Below are 14215 nucleotides of genomic sequence, written 5' to 3'. Positions count from 1 at the left end.
TTAAAATAATTTAGTGACTATTTTGTATCGTTTTGAAGTTAAATGACCAACATATAAATTTACTAATAATTTAATAACTTATTTTTCTAAATTTTGTAATTAATTGTTTGATTAATTCTACCAACTCAAAACGTGATAAAATGGCGTAAGAAAGATGATATGAAATATATAAACCGTACGGTGGATAAGGTCCGTACGGTACGACCCACAAAGTTCCACGTCGTGGGGATCTAATCTCCTTAGTATTTGTAAATTTCAGACACATTAATTGGATGTTCGATTGGCATGGATCATGACAGGCGATGTAGTGTCATTGTCGATCGAGTGGAAAGTCGACAAATGTATCTCATTTTTAGTCCCACAAAAACTATTGCATCTCATCACCACAATCCACTACTTTGAGCTATTGAAAACGATATATTATCATTGCCATACATCTATACAATAGGTTTTCTCGAGCGCATCGAATCTTTCGAGAAAAAATTTTGAAGTGTTATTTGTCAGACAATCGATTAATTTTTCAACACCTGAAAATTATCTCTGTGTCAAAGTTTTGTCCTTAGTCTCTGCGAAGAGTATTATGTGTCGACATATTAATCATAGAGAATGTGTGCGGGGATTCGAATAATCAACAAGGCTCAAAGACAACATATATGCAAGCATGGGACCACGTTCGAAAGAAATCTTCAAAGTATTATCCGACAGGTAACTTATCGATCCCAAGTTTTTAATTGCTTTCTTTTTAATGGTAACATTTTGTTGTAACTATTATTTAACTTTAATTTCTCTAACTTTTAAGGTATTTATTAATGTTGGGTAATCACATTGGATTCGGATTAAACTTGAAATTGAATCATTTAAACTCTTAAATAGAAAGATAAAACTTTCTCGGTACTTATTTTTTTATTATCAAAACTCCAATTTAAAAGTTTAACCCAACAAGACAATGGCAGTGGCCACTGTGTCGGCTGCCGAGAAACTTGGTGGCTTAATTGTGAAAAAGATTAGATGTCATGAGACAATTGTAGGCCTGAAAATCTTGATTGATTAAACAGTGGTTGATCAAAAACTCGAGGCAATTGAAGATGGTCTGGGGATTAAGGTCTAATGTTGTGGTCGGAAATGGAGCCAATGCTGAAATCATCACCATGGTTGAGGAACATGGAAGGACGACCCTAGCAAGCAATGTTGGGTTCATAATTTCATCGGCACCGGGAATTGAACCTGAAAACAACATGGTAGCTGCCACGGTAGTTGTTGATGCCATCTCTACCACGGTAAGAGGAAGTGGGTCATTGCAGTTGTTCTATCATTTACGTTAAGACTAAATTTTTAAAACTTGAAAAGCAATCGTACTAAAAATGATTAAATTAGAGTACATGGACTGAATTCATAACTTGTACGTAGTATAATGATTAATTCAAAAAAATTAAATATTATGGGGTTAATTATGATTTTAGTCCTTCTACTATATATATATATATTAAAATTCCAGATTTAATCTCTTTATTTTAATTTTATAATATTATTCGTAGGTCGAAATTCATAAGATTATTAGTTATTATCATTAATAACATTTGGTAGACATATAAATTGATTATCAATTCAACATAATTGACAATATTTTAAAGTGATTTTGAGATTGAATAAATAATAGTAAAATGAATTTTACATTAGCAACTACTAATATTATCAATTTGCACATACTAATAATATTATAAAAATAAATGGTGCATGAAAGTCCTTATACTAGGAGTTAGATTGCATTTTGTCTCTTCTATTGAAAAATTGGACAAATTATCCCTTGTTCTAATTTGTACATTAAAACAAAGAGCAAATTGGTCATTTCTGTTAAAATTTCCATCCATTTGTACTATTAAAAACTGACGTGGCCGATAGAATAACCAAATAGTGCCATGTGGTGTCCATGTGTACTTCATGCTGATGTATATGAATCAATTTTTAACAGCAAAAATAGATGGAATTTTTAATAGAATGACCAATTTGCTATTTGATTTAACGTATAAGGACTAACTTGCCTATTTTTTGAATAGAGAGTAAAATGCAATCTGATTCTTAATATAGGGGCCTCCATGATACTTTCACCAAAAAATGAACAAACCAAATTATTTCAAATAAAAACAAAATTAAATCTCAAATTTCAATACTCTTTTAATTCAAGGGTAAACTACAAAAATAATCACTTTTGTTTGCCTCAGATTACATTTTAGTTACTTATGTTTGAAATGTTACGTTTTAGTCACTTACGTTACCATTTTGTTACGAAGTAGTCACTCTAACACTAAACTCCGTTACCTTCTTAACGGCGGCCCTACGTGGTAGTCCATATGAGTTTTATATGCCAAATTGGATATTCAATTGCTGAGATGAAAATAGGTTTTTAATTAAATAAATTTAAATTGGATTGTCACATAGGACATCCAAATTGGATTGTCACATAGGACATCTAAATTGACATTTAAAACGTATTTAGACTACCATATAAGACTGCCATTAGGAAGATAACGAAGTTTAGTGGCAGTCTAAGTCATAACTCACACATGCTATGGCCAAAGTAAATTATTGTTAACACACACCACAATACGTAACATTTTTGTGACTCAAATTTAAATAATTCTCAGAAAATGTAAACACTCGATAAATAGACCACAATTTAGAGTGGATTAAATTGATAATTTAATATTTAATAGTCTACCAGTTTGGAAATTTCAGAATTTTATGAGATTTTATATTATTACGGAGATGGTGCGTCAACAATTGGCAGCTGCAATTGACCCACTTTCAAGCCATTTCGTAGGATGGCTAGAAAATATGTACATGAATTTAAAAAGCTAGAAAATGTCATTGAACTATTCAAAAGTTTTTATTTAAATAGTTAGGCTATTATGTTTTTTTTTTAAAAGTCCGGCTAACAAGCTTTAAGTGACAATTCAACAATCGGTACGGTGAATTAGTACCCATCAACAAGTAAAACATATCTTATATCTAAGTCAATCTGACGGTTAGTGTCGGAGATTGGAGAAGAAAGTTGCCTAGATTTTGATTCGTAGATTCGTGACGTTCAAAATTGTTTCGTGAAAAAAAAAACACTTAATTGTAAAAGAGAAGGGGAATGAGACCTTTTTATCGGTGCGAACAAAGAAAGCATACAACAGTCGTACTAAAGCCTAATGACTTAATGAAAACTTTCACATAGCTTGATGACTATTCTGTAACTTTTTAAAGTTAAGTGACCAAAATATAAACTTACTAATAGTTTAGTAACCTTGATGTAGTTTACTTTTATAAATTTTGTAATTATTTATTTAATTATTGTTAAATCAACCTTCAAACCAATTGAACTGATTGAATAAAAATCGATAATTTAACGGATTCTATCACCAATCCTCGACCTCAAACTCACCTGATCTAGACCGAACTTAAAACCCGAGTAGCAAAACCTTTTTTCTCCATGAAAAAAACTTTAAAAATGTTCTCCAAAACTCATCTATTCAACATTTGATTCCATAATACACATAAAGGTCAATTTCTCTAAACCTCAAAAGTTTTAGAACACTTTTAAAAAAGGATGAATGTTTGACAAACTAAAACAGCAATCAACAGTTAAACTATACCGATTTGCAAAAGATATTTGGGTCGTTATAAATTCTTCTTACTATCTGAACGTGACAATTTCCGGTCCAAAGATTGCAACTGACCCCGAAGGCTTTCGTTCTCCTCAAGTAACCGATCATACTCGAGAAGTAAACCTTCGGATTGTTTCCTTAAAGCAACCGTATTAACTTCTGCAGCATTAATCTGTTTAGTCTTTGCCTCGATATCAGACTCCAGCTGCTTAAGTTTCTCACGAAGAGTCATTACTTCTTCTTCCAAGGATTTAACTTTGTCAAAGCCATCGGGTTTTTTATCATCGGAACCTTGACCTTGTTTCTTGACAGCATCCATGGTCTTCCTTCTTATCCGGAGTTCTCTGATATAATGGTGTAATCTATCTATCATTAGTGCTAGGAAAATTGTGGCCCCTGCAACAAGTTACCATAAAAAAACCAGAGAGCAAATGAAAATTGTGTCACAAAGTAGTCCTAGACTATGTTACCGAGTTGGAAGTGAGTGTTAGATATGAGCATGTACCCTATACAGTTATGCTCAATAATTTCCGAGTTTTTTTCATATATACGGAGGATTATATTCCTATGATTATCGTGTATAACTATGTGTCAAACAACGGATCGCTTAACGAAAACGAATGCTTCCATGTAAAATAGTTCCTATATGCTTTATACCAAGACAAAGAACAAGGTCCCATCTTTGAAGATAAGCAATGTTAAGGGATAACTCCTTCGAGAGAAGTCTTCAAAATGTTGTTCGTCAGGCAGCCAGCGGAGCCGCCAACAATGGTCGGTACTGTGCTCTGCTTTAATTCCTGATTTTATCTCCGATTCCACTGAGAGCCTCAAGGGGTTAACAAAGACGGGAACAATACCGACAATTGTTGGAGGGGTTTAAACAACTGGCCGTGAACAACACTTCAAAAACTTCTCCCCGAAAAATCCGCCTTTCAACAACAACCTAAGCTAAATCCTGCCTAACTGATTCTATAATTCAATGGTCAACCAATTGAATATACCACATCGCAAAACAGTAAGCATTCAAGCAGAATTTGACTTGGATTTACATTTTCATATACTTATGATTGAAAACTAAGATTCCAACAAAAGTGAAAAAATTAGAGATTAACAATCAAACAACTATATTTAAAACAATTGATTCAACTGAAGCAAGAACTAATTAATTACCCATGAGAGTAGCTTCAAGAAGGTGTCGGACCATAAGAACCTGGTCCGTTGAACTAACCGGTCCATCATCATCGACCCAACGTTTCTGGATCTCCATCATGCTGTATACGCTCGACACCATCACTACAAACACCGTTCCGGCCACCGTCTTAACCACCACAGGACCTCGTCCTCGTTTAAGCCGATCCAGACCCATTATCACCAGCTTCCTAAACGGTGTCTTGAATGATAATACCATGATCACCGCCATCTCTGAGAATATCACCATGAACAATAATTGAATCATCTTTAAAAAAAAAAACACCCAAAGTGAAATTCAGAGAGCTAAAGAAAGAAGGGTAAAAGGGTCAAGGGCTGCTGCAATTCCCGTTAACAACTTCAAGTCGTAGATTGGGTCCTTTTAAGTAATTTCTTGATATTTTCTTAAAGGCCCCTTATCTTTTAGTTTATTTGATTTTTCCCTTTCTTTTATTTGTTATTTGAAATTAGGGACCTTTAAAACTATTATATTACTTAAAGCAGTGTTATTTCAACCAGACCGGCTGGCCAGGTCGAGAATCAGTTGGTATACAAGTCCGAGCATAGAGGTTGAAAGCTTATTTTATATTTGAAAATATAAAATATGACCATTCATTTGGGTATGTCTCTGTGAAGAGAGATGAGACCTCCAATAAATAGGAGTATGTTTTCATTTATATGACACACCCTAAAAAAACATAGAAACAAAGTTTCTGTCTATCCTCCTACTATTTTTTATATTCCCAGATTGTTCTATAAAGAATTACTACAGAAATTCTTTATAGCAATTGATATCATTGCTATGCTCCGTTTAGTGCTTACTGGATTGTTTCTGTAGTGCAAAACGTAGACAGTCATTAGGTTTCATTGTATCCTCGATGTTCATTTGCTAGTAACTCTTTGCATACCATGGTATAAGTAAGGGCGAATAGAACCTTCAAAAAAATGGCATTGATACACGACTTGAAGCCTTCGTTAATTTTTCAAAGTTTATTTTTAGAGGTGAGCAAAACTCGATTTGATTCGAAAATATTGAAAAAAAATATTTTGAATTTCGAGTTAATCGAATCGAGTTATTCAAGTCGACTCGAATAAGTAATTCGAGTTTTGAGTTCGAGTCAAGTTAAATTTTCCAGTTCAAATAATTCGAATAGCAGATGGGTGTAAATACTCCTTTGGTCGTTGTCAATTTTGAAAATGAGCAAATTGGTCTTTCAAAAAAATTACAAAAATAATTCAAAATAATTTTCAAAAATTCAAAATATTTATAAAAATTTCAAAATTTATATTTTTTAAATTTTTTAAAAAATTCTAAAGAATATATAAAGAAAGTTAAAATTTTCTGAAATGATAAGTGCTCTAATATGGAATTAGTTATATTGTAACAAGATTTTAATTTGATATGTTTAATTTTTTAAACTTAACTAGATTCAATTCAATTCGAATTTCATTTCACTCTATTTGATTCGAATTTTTTAAACATTGGGGCCTAAATTTTCTTTCTTCAAGTTAGTCCTTGGTATTTCCTTAAAAAAGGTTTAAGCTCTAATGCAAGAACAATTGTCAAGTTCAGGGACTAACTTGAACTAAAATAAGTTCAAACCCTAATCTGAGAACAATTACCAAATTCAAGCCTGAAATAGTGCATTAACCAAGAAAAAGAAATTACTAGAAACTTCAATGCTTGCCTTTAAACTAAAGGGTAAACCATACCTTTAATCACCTAACTATTAGCGTGTTTCTGTTTTGGACACTAAGCTATAAAGATTTTCAATTTTGTCAGTAACGTTTTAGATTATTTTTTTGTTTTCGTGACTCTCTATTAAATAGTTAATGGAGATTATGACATATGCTTTTTCTAACTAATACAATAACACATTTAGTTTTCAATACTTTTACATTCTATCAATTTGATTCTAATTTTATATAATTAAATAAATTTAACCTTTCATATTTGCAAAATTTATGAATTTGATCGTCAAACACATAATTTCGGTCATCTAACTTTCAAATCTTATAAAACTATCACTAACATTATCAAATTGTTACAAAATGATCATCCAAGTACCATTAAAAGATAAGGTGATAAAGGATTAAGCGAGGAAGCGAGATCATGATCATATTCAAGTTATTTGACTTAAGAAGAAAAGATTCATTTGACTCAGAAAGAAGAAATAAACAAATTTGGAAATTAAAGAAAACAAAAACACTAAAAGAAAAAAAAATTAAGACTAATAATAAATATTCAAAACAATAAATAACTAAATAAATAAATGAAATTTAAAAGTGAAAAATGGATCGAATAAACCGATGGATATGATGGATAGAAGGATAAGTGTCCAATTAAACTCTTTGAAATATAAATCCAAACAAACTCAATTAATGGCTTTAATCACCCCTCCAAGAAATAGTCATTGGCAAATTGAAGGATGAAAATTGAATTCCCATGACTCTTTGAAGAAAATCGAGAAGAAAACTACTTCTAAAAATCACAAGAAAGAAATCTTCCACAAATAAAACTTTAGTAATAAAAACAAATTGTGTCCCTAATAACAATGAAGAGGCCTTTATATAGGCTGGCTAAGTAGATCCAAATAAAACTTTAAAGTATAATTAAACTCTAATTAACCTAAATAAGGAGTAATTTATTTTAAACTAAACTTTCTTTTTTTGACTAACAAATAAAAACTCCTAAACAACTTAAAATACTTAAACAATATCCAAAATTTAAAATAAATAAATACAGTATGGAGCTCATATATAATAAAAATTAAGCCTAAAAATCGAAGCCAATATGATTCAAACTCGAATTAAAAGCTCGATACTCGTAATTCCGTCATAAACTCATCTAGAAATTCTGCTTACGCAATCTTCACAAAAATGGTCATAATTTAAGCCCTCAAACTCGAAATTGAGTGATTCAAAGTGCATTTCGAAGCTAAGAGATAGATTTTCAAATGTTATGAAGACATCTAAACCCATTCCCATCCAAAAATTCTTTGCAAGTTGACTAATATTTTTAGTTTGAAAATTAACAACTTGGTTGAATTGACTTTAATAAATTTCACACATTCTGTGGAAATATCATTCCTTGTTTCCTCGAAAAAATTCATCCTCACATATTGTCTTTGATTGAATCTTGGTTTTTATTTGCTTGAATTTTAACCTTGTTGTTGGGCCTTGAGGTAGTATAAACCCATCATATCTATAGGTCTAAAATTTGGCTTTAAGACTCGCATCATAAGGTTTATTTTACGTGGCATGTTAAATATTCATGATTCAACCTATGTATTGTATTCATCATCATCAAGATTGAACCTATATCTAGTGTACATCATCACCTTCCAAAATTGTACAAATATGTATATCATCAGTTAATTGAATGAATGAGAGAATGAACTAAAGAATCTCTACATCAAAAAATATTGGATCAAAAAAGCTTGCTTGCAAATGCATCAATGGGGCTTCCTTCAATACGAGAATAGCTTGAATTTTTGGCAACATCTCTCAATTCTGATAAGCTTCTTCCTAATTGCAATGCCACTTTGATTTCAAACAACTCCCCATTTTCTCTTTGCTTCACATCACTTTCTTCCGATGTTGATTCAATCGATTCTTGCATATGCTTAAAGAACCCGTTGTCCCTCTACATCTCTAGTTGAATCCTTTTAGCATAATAATCATAAAAATCATTAGATTGTAAGTATAGTCGATTTTATTATTATAATTATTACGAGTCACGATGCATAAAATCATTAAAAAAACATTGTAAAATTAATTTTTCTCTCACTTAAATTTAAAAAAGATTGGATTATTAGTTCCATTACCTACTCCACCATCTCTAGTTGATTAATAGCATAATATCTCGAATTAAATATATGCAGCCTCATAACACCATACGTATAAAGGAAAATGGTTTGGTACAATTGTTTGTGTTTTTTTATTGGACTTGGTTAAGACCAATGTATGTTGTATAATAATGTAATATTATTTGTCGGCTATGGTTGACTTCACAAGACAATTTTGGATTTGTGTTTTGACTTCAATGTCTTTTTTTCATTATTCGCGGGTAATTATCGTATAATGATTGTCGGGTACTGAACTTTGTGGTGTATAAATAGGTGATCATGGAGATGGAGAGTGAAACCAAGCAAGTGTGGGTCTAGTTCTTAGTCTATTCCCAAACAATGGCAGCAATGGATGCTAAATTGTGGTATGTGGGTCTTGTTTTTTTAAGTATTGCTGGTACTTTGAGTCTTGTTGTTGGAGGAGGTGATGTTGGGTATAATGGTGATAATGGGGATGATAATCATTGTTTATATAGAAGTTGGCGAAGTTGTGGTAGTTTCTTTGGTGGTGGAGGTAGAGGAGGAGGAGGTGGTGGGGGTGGAGGAGGTGGTGCTTCAAGTAATGGTATTGGATATGGAGAGGGGCATGGTGTAGGAGGAGGTGTAGGGGTAGTGTTGGTGGGGTGGTTTTGGAGGAGGTGGTGGAGGTGGAAGTGGAAGTGGTTATGGTAGGTTTGGTGAAGGGTTTGGTCATGGTAGTGGTTTTGGTGCAGGAGCAAGCATAGGAGGAGAAGGAGGTGGCGGTGGAGGCGGAGGAGGTGGTGGCGGTGGTGGTGTTAGTAAAGGGTCTAGTGGAGGTTATGGCCATGGTAATGGTTATGGTGCAGGTGTTGGTGTTGGTGGTGCAAGTGGAAGTGGAAGTGATGGGACATCAAGTGGTTGCGGCGGAGGAGGGGGTGGTAGTGGGGTGGTTCTGGTGGAGGCTCAGGTCATGGTAATGGTTTTGGTGCAGGTTTTGGGATAGCTGGCATTGAAGGAGGAGGAGGAGGTGGTGGTGAAGGCAGGGGTGGAGGTGGTGGAAATGGAGGAGAAGGATATGGACATGGGGAAGGCATGGGAATGGGAATGGGAGGGGGTTCAAATGTTGAGAAAGGACGTGGTGGTGGCAAAGGTAACATGGGATTTGGTATGGGAATGGGAATGGGAATGGGAATGGGCATTGGGGTTGGTTTTGGACCAGGAACAAGTGGAGTTAAAGATACAAGTACTGAACATGGTCATCCTTAGACCTACACATGCATGGTTTCGCCTTCTACAATGGATATCCTATGTCTCATGTTCAAGTTTAGAAACTTTGAGATTTGTTTGTCAAATAAACCTCTTTCTTTTGTTGTCAAATATGCATGCATGCATTAATGCTTTAATCTACTTTTCATCCTCTATAGTTGTATTGATGGGGGGAATTTTCATTTTATCAGCATATTTAAGAGAATAAAACCGAAAAATTAATTTTTATGTATCATAAAGTAAAAATGGAAGATATTTTGATTTAAAATTTTTTTAAGAGTATTATTAGTACAATCACAAATACAAATATATGTCGGACCAATTATAATGTAAAATTAAATCAATACAAAATATAATGAACGAAAAATTGAAAACAATCGAACCAAACTAAAAAGAACCGGATAAAACTCACATACAACATATATATATATATATATATATATATATATACAAAATAAAATGAAGACTCTCAGACAATTTTTATTTAAGTATGAGTTGAGAAATTCCTAGTAGAATGATGGTACTATTGGTGTTTAAGTTATTGGGCTTAAAGATAAGTAAGCCTTCAAAAGTTGGTCAACATTTTGCTTACATCATAATGGAAGAAACAAAATGTGAAACATATTAGGGTAATCAAGACCCTTTCCTTCACGGTGTTAAATTACCTACAACAAAGGCAATAATAATAACATTCAACTCTTTTACCATAGTATTTCCCTTTGGGTTTGCATAATTTAGTGTCCATCTTACACATTTGTATACATGGTAGAGTGGTATGAAGGGCGAGATACAGCACGTCAACAATGGAGTAATGTTGGGTTTGACAAATGTAGTAATCACTTTCTGATTCTAATTTCCAAAAAACATGGTTAAATACATTTATATGTATTTAAGTTTGAACCTAGATCTTGTATATATATCATCTTACAAAATTGTACAAATATATGTATAATATCATTGCTTAATTGAACGAATGAAAGAATGAATGAAAGAATCTATACGTCAAAGAATATTGGATCAAAACAGCTTGCTTGCAAATTCATCCATGGGGCTTCCTTCTATACGAGAATAGCTTGATTTTTTGGCTACATCTCTCAGTTCTGATAAGCTTCTTCCCAGTTGCAATGCCACTTTCATTTCAAACAACTCCCCATTTTCTCTTTTCTCCACATCACATTCATCCAACGTTGATTCTATCGATTCTTGCATAAGCTTAAAGAACCCAGCGTTGTTCCTGTACATCTCGAACACCATACCAACTTGGCCACCGTGCTCGAAGGTGTTCACAGCTGAAGCTAAAGCTCCTGCAACAGCCGCCACTGTGGCCGCCCAAGGGCTGTTGGAAGAAACCATGAAAGCCGATCCTAGAGCTGCTATTCCAGTTAGCAATGGCCCTGATGTAGCTAAAACTTTGTTCATGTTCAAAGCCTTGTTGCCTAATCTCTCGTAATCTTCACTGTCTTTTCTCTTTATTACTTCAACCACTTCTCTCATTTCCATTTCCAATTCCCTGGTCCACCCATTGTTGTTCGTCAATGCTTTGTTTGAGTTTGGAGACTGTTTTGTAGGCCACCAAACAGCAGGCTCTAAACTTGCAGGGAATTTTTCAAGCATAACACCAAGCAAAGGAAGAGGGTAAGCTTTGTCAAGTGCCAACACTTTCTCCATAGCATCATTCACGTCATCTTGGCATGGAGAACCAACAGCAAGTAGGGTTTTGATTTGGGATTGCAGCTGCTTAAACAATCTCGTGGCATTACGTTGCTCTTCCACAAGCTGTGAGGGTTGAATCTTATTCATCAATACCAACATCCCAGTGGCTGCTGAGAACATCACACTGGATGCCAACTTCAAACCCATAGCAGAAACCCCAGCGCCAACGCCAGTTGCGGCGGCGACACCTGCCATGGTTGCGGCGGTGAGGGTAATCATATTGATGGAGTTGAGTAGAAGGGTGTTCCAGTTATCTCGTTGTTCCCCAATGTTGTTATGCATCTCCACTCTGTCAGCTATGGCCTCTAAGATGGCATACAGTTGAAAGGTAGCCATTGAAACAGATGAGGTTTGTTGAACCAATGGTGTGCTATGGACATTGTTTTGGATTGGGATTGTGTTGATGAACCCGTCTTTACTATTCAATTGCTCGGACTGTGTTTTGGGTTGTCGTAATTTAGGGGCTGAAAATCTTACCGATGGGAGCTTTGGGATGGATATAGCAGCACGGATTTGGTTTGAAGCAGAAGATGATGAGAGGAGAAAATTATTAGAAGCATGTAAAGAAGCCATATGTATATATATATATATATATATATATGTATGTATGTATATATATGAAAAAAAGAGAGGAAATATAGAAATTTGGTGGGTTGATTGGAGGCTTTGAGCAAAGGAAATTAAAGAAGAGATTTAGAGATGAAAGGTGAAATGGGGGCGTATTTATAGCAAGCAATGAGGGATAGCTGATTTGGTCTGCTAATTTGACTGTCTGATTGAATTGACCAATCTTTGTTACATTAGCTGACCTATTAAAAGGTTGTCTCGTTCAATGTTATATCAAAAATAAAAGGAAAAACTAACATCCAGTCCTTAAATTCAACAATTTTTTTAATTTTAGTCCTTTAGTCTATATTAATCTCATAATTTACCAACTTTTCCGTTTTGATTCATGTGATAATATGACATCCTAATTGCAACATCATCACCTAAAATTATATTTTATAAAAGAATTTTGATGATGGCGTGGTACAATCTTAGAGTTTAGAGACCAAATTGAGAAAAATTAAAAATTTAAGAACTAAATATTGCCTTATCTCAAAATAAAAATAAAAAGGGCTCAATATAACATCAGATACCTAAACTTGACACTTTTTCTTAATTTGGTACATGAACTTGGCTTTTTTTCCCTAATTTGGTACCTAAACTTATTAAATGTTATAAAATTATGCAAAACACTAACGGTGTTAAAATTTTTTGTTATGCTACCAAAATATTATAAGTATTAGAGGAAATTCATGTTAAAAATTTCGGTTTTAAGCTATGCTTAACAAATTAATATTAAATAAGAAAAAGAGCTTTAAAACCCAAATTAAAAGAAATTCATTATTTTCAATTAGTAAAATAATTAAATAAATAAAACTAAAAGTAATTGAACATATAAAATACAAAAAAAATCATGTCATCTCATCATATGTCGATCATACATTGATTATTTTACTACCTCATAAAAATAACATTATTAGTATATTGGAGTAATTTGTAAAACGTTTAACAAGTTTAAACACCAAATCAAACAAAATATATTTGAATATATGAATTTCCTTTGTAGACAAATCCTAAAATAATAATTTATTGAATTAGTAAAATTTATATGATGATGTAATGTTGAATATATGAAATTCCTTTGTAGAAAACCCTAAAATTAATTAAATTAATTCACTAATGAACACAACAAAGAACAAAGCAAGAAAATAAACGATTAACAACTAAGAAGCGAAACAATGTCCAAGAAAGAATTTACCTAGACTTCATTTGTCACTATCAATCTAAATTACGTAATTCTTTTACTTAGTATTTTGATCCGTAGAAATCTCTAAATTATGCTAATATCTGTTTCGAGAGGAAGAGCAATTGACTCTAGGTTGATTAATTGAAATTTATTTCTAATTAACACCCCTATTATCGCATTAACTTATGCTATGGATTTTCCTAATAGATTTGACTCTAACCTAATCTAGTAGATTTATTTAATCCTATTTCTAAGATTGCATGCAAGTCCACTCAATTACGCATGATCTACTCTTAAGCAGGTTTATTCCTTCTCTGATTTAAGCACATCAAACATGGATCAATAGTCTATAAATAATAAACCAAGAATTAAGCACACATAATTGAGAACAAGAAACTAAATATTTATTGCATGAAATAAAAATTAAAAAACAGAATTCATCATAGGATTCATCTCGTTAGGTATTTAGAAAATTAGTTCATACTTGAAAATAAAAACATCTAGAGACAACAGTATAATCACAAGAAACAAAGAAACTCATGATGGCTTCCTAAGAAATCAAATGCGAATCTTCAATATTGATGGAAATATGCTTCAGAATCGGCTTCAATGGTGTTTTTCAAGTTGTTTTCTTAAATATTCTAGGATGACTCTCTCCTATCTTCTTATTTTTCGTCACATATACATATTAGAATGTTCGAAAAACCTAAAAATCATGCTTTTTCGTTGTTCATAGTGCAAATTCGCACAATCGACACAACCTGCCACATGGTTTTTAAAAAATATTGTTAGTATTAGAC

At 33.0% G+C, this 14215-nt stretch overlaps 3 protein-coding genes across 3 annotated transcripts; 1 reads left to right on the top strand and 2 right to left on the bottom strand.

Annotated features, from left to right (window-relative positions):
* Positions 1–3491: 3491 nt before the first annotated feature.
* On the bottom strand, positions 3492–5182 carry LOC105774291 (uncharacterized). Its single transcript, XM_012596738.2, has 2 exons — positions 4818–5182; positions 3492–4043 (listed from the first exon to the last, which is right to left on the bottom strand). Exons 1-2 carry the CDS (start codon positions 5101–5103, stop codon positions 3661–3663), a joined length of 669 nt encoding a protein of 222 aa, XP_012452192.1. The 5' UTR covers positions 5104–5182; the 3' UTR covers positions 3492–3660.
* A 3840-nt stretch (positions 5183–9022) lies between these two features.
* Positions 9023–9910, top strand: LOC105771527 (glycine-rich protein 5). Its single transcript, XM_052632113.1, has 3 exons — positions 9023–9284; positions 9397–9582; positions 9636–9910. Exons 1-3 carry the CDS (start codon positions 9023–9025, stop codon positions 9908–9910), a joined length of 723 nt encoding a protein of 240 aa, XP_052488073.1.
* An 828-nt stretch (positions 9911–10738) lies between these two features.
* On the bottom strand, positions 10739–12293 carry LOC128041936 (probable F-box protein At4g22030). Its single transcript, XM_052632917.1, has one exon. The coding sequence runs from the start codon at positions 12194–12196 to the stop codon at positions 10928–10930; it is 1269 nt and encodes a 422-aa protein (XP_052488877.1). The 5' UTR covers positions 12197–12293; the 3' UTR covers positions 10739–10927.
* Between the last annotated feature and the right edge of the window lie 1922 nt (positions 12294–14215).

Source organism: Gossypium raimondii, chromosome 6 (genome assembly GCF_025698545.1).
Source record: "Gossypium raimondii isolate GPD5lz chromosome 6, ASM2569854v1, whole genome shotgun sequence".
Classification (NCBI taxonomy): Eukaryota; Viridiplantae; Streptophyta; class Magnoliopsida; order Malvales; family Malvaceae; genus Gossypium; species Gossypium raimondii.
This window is presented reverse-complemented; position numbering and strand designations above follow the sequence as displayed.

Excerpts from the sequence above, each read along its gene's own strand:
- LOC105771527 (XM_052632113.1), top strand. The coding sequence starts at position 9,023 with ATGGCAGCAATGGATGCTAAATTGTGGTATGTGGGTCTTGTTTTTTTA. Across the intron at positions 9,285-9,396 it reads GGGGCATGGTGTAGGAGGAG|GAGCAAGCATAGGAGGAGAA; the intron begins GTGTAGGGGTAG and ends GTTTTGGTGCAG. Across the intron at positions 9,583-9,635 it reads TTGCGGCGGAGGAGGGGGTG|GTTTTGGGATAGCTGGCATT; the intron begins GTAGTGGGGTGG and ends GTTTTGGTGCAG.
- LOC105774291 (XM_012596738.2), bottom strand. The coding sequence starts at position 5,103 with ATGATTCAATTATTGTTCATGGTGATATTCTCAGAGATGGCGGTGATC. Across the intron at positions 4,044-4,817 it reads TCTTGAAGCTACTCTCATGG|GGGCCACAATTTTCCTAGCA; the intron begins GTAATTAATTAG and ends AACTTGTTGCAG.
- LOC128041936 (XM_052632917.1), bottom strand. The coding sequence starts at position 12,196 with ATGGCTTCTTTACATGCTTCTAATAATTTTCTCCTCTCATCATCTTCT.